General features: G+C 45.1%; 1 protein-coding gene across 1 annotated transcript in view; it reads left to right on the forward strand.

Annotated features, from left to right (window-relative positions):
- The window catches only part of LOC146856286 (vomeronasal type-2 receptor 26-like), a 200,764-nt gene extending 192,716 nt beyond the window's left edge, over positions 1–8,048 (forward strand). The window contains exon 4 of the mRNA XM_085651229.1: positions 7,129–8,048. Coding sequence (XP_085507355.1) covers positions 7,129–8,048 — 920 coding nt within the window. The remainder of the gene's footprint in view (positions 1–7,128) is intronic.
- Positions 8,049–8,337: the final 289 nt, after the last annotated feature.

Genomic DNA, 8,337 nt, shown 5'->3' on the forward strand with positions numbered 1-8,337 from the left:
CTACCAAACACTCTGTGAACCTCAATATACTGTTGACTCCAACTCTCACAGGATGCCAAATCACTTGTATTCACCCTGAACACCAACCTCTCCCTCAAGGAATACAATACCAAAAAACAAAGATTGTCCATCCTGAACAAAGCGAAACCAGACGGGGTTGCATGTGTCTTCTTCTAAAGGTGGCTCTATCTAGCCGTTTGAGAAGGACTCTTCCCATGAATAGCAGGGTCAGTACTCATTTGTGTAAGGTGGGCCTTTGTCTAGAATGGCACAGTGGGTAAAAAAATGGATTGAAATGCAACCAAAGCAATTGCCAGTGGTTAGAATATTTGCAAGAATTCCTCTCATCACCTTTTGTTTGATTGATGCAGTGGCCTAAGTGGCCATGGCCTTATTTGGGCTCCTTGCTTACTATGCTAAAAGATCCAAGCTATGTCTTGTTGATTAGGCCTGATAGCACTGTAACCTGTCTGACGTTGCATGTGTTTCCTTCTGGAGGGTGCTCTGCTTGGAGGTTGGCAATGTACTGTACCCATAAAGAACAAGGCCAGTACTGATTTGCATATGGCGGGCCTTTGTCTATAGTGGACAATAGTTGAAAAACAATAGGTTGGAATGCTACCCAGAGCAAAGCCAGTGGTTATACTATTTGCAAGCATTCCACTCATCACCTTTTGTGTACTGAGTTGAGAAATTGACTGTGGAAGCTACTTTGTTTGCTGCGTTGTGGTGCGCCACTTCTTTGTAAATGTGTCCCATAGTATCAACACATCAGTCAGACCATCTACATGTGTTTAAACATGTGCATGGTAAAAGCCATGTAACATATGCCCTGAATAAGTTAATTGCGATGAACAAAACGCGTTGGCTGACAATTTTCTACATTCGGATTTTCACAATAAAAGTCTGTCTAAAGACAACTTTCAAAAGACTGTGATACTTATTGAAAACAACTTTCTTCACATATAAAAGGTGGTGCACCACTCCACTCTTGAGCCCATGTAACATATACATTTGAAGCACGTGGTTGCAGTTATTTCTGCTTGTAGGATGATAAGGTGTCAGAAAGGTTGCAACTCCAGCATTCCTTAGAGTAGTGTAACACTAAAAAGGTGAAATACTGAAATGGAAATGGGACTATCAGGAGGAGAGAGAGGGCGCTGCTTCCCTAGGGGATCGCAAGGAGGATGTCCCATGGCACATCCCCGGCAGAGCAATGACCGATTTTTACTTATCTGCCTTTTTTTTTGCAGCCCAGGCAGCAAATTCAGTCACCTGGACAAGAGACACCCAGAAATGCCACCATTATTGAAATCCCATCTGAACGGGTAAAAGCCAATGAGGAAGTTGAGAGAGGGGACCCCTTTAAATATTCGGCGTCAGGGGAGCTGATGTCAGACTCCGACCGGGATGCAAGTGAGTTGGTATCCAGAGAAGACGGGGTGTAAGCAGTAGAAGGGAAAGAAGATGGAGGCTCCAAGAAGAGAAGACTTCCTAAGCTCACTCCCTGGAGGGTATCAAGACCCAGGGAGGCAGTAGAGAGAGAGATGATACGGCAGAGTCAGGAGGTTACAGGAGTTGTGAACCGAGCCTTGCTCCTGGAGGCGTGTGGCTTCACCAGAGGCGTATAAGATTCTGGTGGTCCTGGTCCCCCTGTTACCTGAAAAACAAAGAAAGATGAAGAATTTAGAAGGAACCTTAATTGCCATGATTATTTAATACCCACATCGTCAATAAAACAGCAAAGTCAAAATCATTGCTTGTTGACTTTATATTTTTTTTAAACCCCGCTTTATTACAAGGACAAAAGTATGTCCAGAACTAATGACCACCAGGAGGCATCCAATGTTAATCCAAAACTTCAGTTGCATTGTTTTGAAACCCCTTTGTATGTGTCAGCTGTTGTCAAAGCTTTTGGTGCTGGCAGTAAGCAAAGGGGCATTTGCTGATCCCAGCACACCATTTAGACATAGATGATAATATTAATTAGCCACTTGTGTAATTACTGTTTGGGGAAAAAGACTCCCAACATTCTATGGGGCACTACATTACTAAAAAGTTGAAACATTGACATGGAAAATAAGCAAAACTAGCAATTATCACTGTACACTATACCTGTGAATCCACTGATAGAAGCTGATTGTTCTGTAGGATCAGCCAAAGTGACATTGACATTGTCATCAAACCCAATGAATGAAAGGTGCTGATTCACTGCCCACCATATAGATGTTGTCTTATGGGCTGATCCAAAGTCTAAATGTTATGTTATGTTATACTACATTTATAGCGCGCACGGATACTCTAGAGTGTCCCGGCGCGAAATGCTAGTAGAAGGAAACGGAGGAGGCTAAACATGACAGGTTTTAGTTAAAAAGTAGGGTTTTGAGATGTTTCTTGAACAGTCTTGAATGTTGCGCAGTTTCAACGGAAGGGAATTCCAGGCTTCAGCCGCTTTGACAGATAAGGAGCTGCCGCCCATCCGAGTGAGGCGGAAGCGAGGGATGGCTGCCAGGTGGTGAACAGCAGAGCGTAAATGTCTTCATGGAACATAGAAGGTGACGCGTCTCCTAAGGTAGAGTGGCCCCTCACCGTGTAAAGCTTTATGCGCCAAAGTGAGAGCTTTGAACTGAACACGGCGGGCCGCAGGAAGCCAATGAAGGTTCAGAATATGTTGCTTCATGCTTGATCTTCCTGGGATTCCGAGCAGAACCCTAGCTGCTGCATTCTGTATGGTTTGCAGTCTTCATAAATGGTACCCGGGCAGGCCAATTTATAAGGCATTGGCATAGTAAATACGTGACAGGATAAGAGCACGAGTCACCATTTCCTTGGCTGGCCGGGGTAACAGGGGAAAAAACTTTCTGAGGGATATCAGCATACCAAAGCACACTCCCGCCAGTTTTTTAATTTTCATTGAAACCCTGAGGTCTTCACTGAACCAAACCCCCAAGTTCTTAACAGGGTTGCCGACAGAGTTGGGTGTGGGGTATTCCGTAGGACAGATAGCGTCCCTAAAATGCGGGGGAAAGGATCCGTACAGGAGAACCTCTGACTTGTCTTCATTGCACTTCAACTGTGCCAGTGCAAGCCATTTAAAAACAGCGGAGAGACAGTCTTTCAATTTGTCCGGGTCCTGATTACTTTTCTTCCAGGTGAAGAGGAGCTGGGTATCGTTTGCGTAAGCTATGATCTTCACTCCCAGCTCCTCTGCTAGGTAGATTAGGGGAGTGACATAGATGTTAAAGAGCAGGAGACTCAAAGTATACCCCTGCGGTACTCCCGTAGTCACCTGTCTGGGGGCCGAGAAGAACGGGGGCTGCCATACCTGTTGGGTCCTGTCCTCTAAAAAGGATTTGAGCCAATCCCAGGCCTGGCCAGAGATCCCAATACTTGAGAGGCGAGCAAGCAACTGATGATGGGGCACCGTGTCAAAGGCAGTAGAGAGGTCCAATAAATTCAGAGCCGCTCTGCTGCCTGCATCCAAGCATTCCCTTATGTCCTCAGATATTTCAACTAAGGCCGTCTCCGTGCTATAGGATGCCCTGAAACCAGATTGAGCTGGGTGGAGGGCGCCAGATGCCTCAACAAAGGCAGATAGCTGTTTAAAAACTGCTTTCTCGCATACCTTTGCCACAGCTGGCAGAAGGGATATAGGTCTATAGCTAGCAAGTGTGTTGGGGTCAAGGGAGTTTTTTTTAAAAGCGGTAGCAGTTTAGCCTGCTTCCAATACAGGGGGACTGGGGCCGTGTGAAGGTAAAAATTTATGATGGTATTCACCTCAGGGTTAACCAACTCCGCTGCCTCGGCAAGTAATCTGGCCTGGCACGGGTCAGTCGGCGAGCCTGATTTAAGGGATTTAAGAATGGACAGTGTATCAGGCGGGGCGATGGGTGAAAACCCCGTCAGGAGGGAGACTGGCTGGGCCGAGGCAAAAGTGATCGAACTGACAGACCCAGCTTGCACGTGGGAATTAGAACCCAGACTGTCCTGGATGGCTTGAATCCTCTCAATAAAAAAACTTGAAAGCTTCTCACGCCATTCAGTGGAGGCAGGAAGGGAAGTGCGTTCAGCGTTGGGCATTAAATAACTCTGGACAATAGCAAAAATTTCCTTCGAGTTATTTTTAGACTTGGCAATGCGTTCCGTATAGAAGCAACTTTTAGCCTCCCTGATAGCAGCATAGTACACCCGCTGGGCCTTCCTTAGCGCTATTTTGGCCAGGGGGCAGTAGGCCAGTCTCCAACTGCATTCCAGTGTTTTACAGGACTGTTTTAATTCCCTAAGCTTAGTGGAGTACCAAGGTTTTGAGGAAGCGATTCTTGCTCGTCTGCTCCGATGGGGCGGGGTTAAAAACTCAATAGCCTGAGAGATCCAATTAGTGAAACTCTCCAACGCACTAGACAGATTTGTGGAGGGAGTGGGAAGTGTGTCAGACAGTACCTTGCATATTGCAGCCGCATCAATTCTTGGCGATGGTCTGCCTTGAGGAGGTTCCTGAGATAAGGGAAAAGGCGCATTGGTCCAGGAGAACTGTATCAGGAAATGATCAGACCAGGGCACTTATAGGGGTTGGGTAATAAATAAAGGGAAATTAGAACATGCAAGATCTAAAATGTGCCCTCCACTATGGGACGGAGAGTTAGTCCATTGAGTGAGTTGAGCCATATCAAGCGAATCATAGAATTCCCTGGTGTCATTAGCCTCTGAACAGTCCAAATGGATATTAAAGTCTCAGAGAAGCAGAAATTTCGAAAAGCGGAGGGCCCTAGGGACAATCACAACATCTAGGGTTTTCAAGAAGGCTCCGGGTGGACCAGGTGGTCTGTACACCAGTGTGCTGCCTAGTATGAAGTGTGGGGATATGGCAATAGAGAAGTCTAGAGCCTCTCCATCACCGATGACCATAGTGTTTTCACAAGTGAACGTCCATGTGTCCCTGAACACTACCGCAATTCCACCCCCTCTTCCCTCATTACGATCGGCCCTCACTATTTTAGAGCCCCTGGGAATAGCTAACTCAATAGCTGGTGAGGAGAATTCACTCAGCCATGTCTCAGTCACAAATTATATGTCAAGCTGCTAATCTGAGAAAAGCTCAAATATATTCGGGACATGTTTAACAAATGAGCGGGCGTTGATTAGCGCTGCCTGTATGTGTTTGCCTTTCCGGTTGTTTGAAGGGCAACCTGCAGGAGTGCAGTCGCCCAGCTTGGTGCAGAAACTGAATTTACAATTCTCACACCTCCTGTTCCAGTTATCAAGGGCTGGCCAGTGTCCTTCACAGTCAGCACGTTGGATGTTTAGCGCTAACAGGTTAGCCCGGCTGTAGACATGGCGACCACCCGGCAGCTCGGAAGGGGCACGGGCAGCGTTGCTGGCGCTGGCCGCTTCCGGGGCGCAGACGGGCTTGCCTTAGGCGTGCCTTCGGCGCGCCAGCGGCGTGCCAGCAGTGCGTCCGCTGCGCACGTCCACTGCAGGTCCGCGCAGAACGCATAATTCATGCAGACTATGCCCCCAACGACTAGAGCGCGTAGTCTGCAAAATGGCGGCCTAGTCTACACAGCCAGGATTCCCCGTGATGCGTGAAGAGTGGGAGTAAGTGATCGTTTCTGGTTAAACTAAAAAAAAAATATGTCTAGAAGCAGTCAAATATAAAATACAAGTAGCTGCAGTATGGATGATTTTAAAACAAGTAGCAGCTCAATGTCACAATTAAAATATTTTTTGCAGCTAAGGAAGGTACGAGTGGAGGGAACAACATATTAGCGTGTCCTCGCCCCTATTAGCACTGGTGTCTGCGCAGCGCGCATAATTTATGTAGACTATGTCCCCAACGACTAGAGCGTGCCCTCTGCAAAATGGCGGCCTAGTCTACACAGCCGGGATTCCCAGTGATGCGTGAAGAGTGGGGGTAAGTGATCGTTTCTGGTTCAATTTAAAAAAAAATATGCCTAGCAGCAGTCAAATATAAAATACAAGTAGCAGCAGTGTGGATGATTTTAAAACAAGTAGCAGCACAATATCATGATTAAAATACTTTTTGCAGCTAAGGAAGGTACGAGTGGAGGGAACAACGTATTAGCGCATCCTCACTCCTATTAGCCGAGCAAGCAATCAAAAACTGAAAGGAACTGAGACAAAGCATTAGTTTCTATTTTGTAATGGTAAGTACATCTAGAAAGACAGCTGAAGTCCAGACCGAAAATACTTTCTAGGAACAATGTTGATGTAATCACAAATGGGCCCATGCATCAAGATAAGGAATTGCCATTCCTTATTAACGATTTTTAAGGAATCGCCACTAAGGAATCACAATTCCTTATGCATGTAGGTTTTGCTAAAATATTAGCGATTCCTACACATTCCCTAATAGCGAATCTCAAATTGCGATTCGCTAATAGGGAATGCTTTCCCATTCATTCTTATGGGCCTCTAGGCAAATTGCGAATGCCTTTCCATTTATTCCAATGGGCCTCTTGGCCCATAGGAATGAATGGGAAAGCATTCGCCATTTGCAATTACCAAATAGGTATGCAATTTCAAGGGTGCTAGGAGGCCATTAGGCCCCCCCGATGTAACCCCAAAAACGGTATGTGCATGCGCCACATGCCACTTCGAAAAATGCAATTTTGTGCATTTTTCTAAAGAACTGCAATTTACCATCAACTTGAAGTTGATGGTAATTTGCGATTCATTAATGCAAAGTCGCATTCTAAAAATGCTTCTTGCATTGCATCTAGGGAATCAGAAATTGTGATTCCCTAACTGCATTCGCAAAATAGGTAATCGCAAAAATTGCGACTACCTATTTTGCAAATGCATTTTAGGTTGATGCATCCCAACAGGCTTGTTACCGGTCGCAAACGGGATGATTCTGCGAATCGGCCCATTTGCGACCGGTAAAAAGCTTGATGCATGTGCTCCAAAAAGTCAGGTTACACAAAGAATGTTGGAGACCAAATATGCTCTATCTTTCAATTCAAATATTTTCCTTTCTGTGTACACAGTTTGAAGTTGTAAAATATTATCTCAGAGAGTTATAAGATAATTAAAGGTTCCCAGTTCTGAACAGATCATAACTTTTAGATTATTTGCTTGTTGAACACAATATTCTCTCTCTTATCCTAGACATGGAAAACTGTATGAGGTGCCCCGAAGATCAGTGGCCAAATCAGAGGAAAGATACCTGTGTTCCAAGGACCATAGAGGTGCTGTCCTATGAAGATCCACTGGGTGGCGCGTTAGCCTCCATTGTTGTTCTGTTCTTGATAGTAGGAACTGGAGTTCTGGGTATCTTTGCAAAACACCACCACACAGCTCTAGTGAAGGCCAACAACAGGAACCTGAGCTACATCCTCCTCATTTCCCTTATATGCTCTTTCCTTTGTTGTTTATTATTCATTAGCCCACCTGTAAAAGTGACCTGCCTACTCCGACAAACAAGCTTCTCAGTAGCTTTTGCAATTGCAGTGTCCACTATTCTGGCAAAGACAATGACTGTCCTAATAGCCTTTAATGCCACAAAGCCTGGCAGCAAGTTCAGAAAGTGGGCTGGGCCAAAAATTACCAACTCTTTCGTTATTGTTCCATCTTTAGGTGAAGTTGGTATATGCATTGTGTGGCTCATCTTCTTTCCACCCTTTCCAGATGTTGACACCTCTGAAATGGGAAAGATCATTTTTAAGTGCAATGACGGGTCTGAAGTGGCATTGTACCTTGTTATTGGCTACATTGGATGTTTGTCTCTGGTAAGTTTTGTTCTGGCTTTCTTTGCCCGAAGGTTGCCAGATGGTTTCAATGAGGCTCAGCTCATCACTTTCAGTATGATGGTTTTCTGCTGTGTGTGGGTTTCCTTCATCCCAGCCTACCTTAGCACCAAGGGCAAATACATGGTTGCAGTTGAAGTCTTCGCTATCTTGGCCTCCAGTGCTGGACTGCTGGGCTGTATATTCATCCCCAAGTGCTACATCATTTTATTAAGACCTGATCTCAACACAAAAGAGGCTCTAATTGGAAAACCAACGCTTAGTGAAAAACGGACACAGTGACTCCTACTTGCACACTCTAAACTAGAGTATATCATTGGAGTTTCAACTCCTAATCCTGACATGTTAAATTCCGATCAGCATCAAAAACAGCAGCTAAACTGTGATATTCGATCAATACACTTATGAATCTCCCTCTTTACACTGTCCTTCAAAAATTATTATTTATCACTACATTCTTCTGTTGACAATATTATTTATTTCCCTATTCACTCATATTACTCTCTATAACATAGATTCATAGATCACGTCACGCTTGATGGAATCGCTGAAATCCATGTTGCAGCCTACC

Source organism: Triturus cristatus, chromosome 4_1 (assembly GCF_964204655.1).
Source record: "Triturus cristatus chromosome 4_1, aTriCri1.1, whole genome shotgun sequence".
Taxonomy (NCBI): domain Eukaryota; kingdom Metazoa; phylum Chordata; class Amphibia; order Caudata; family Salamandridae; genus Triturus; species Triturus cristatus.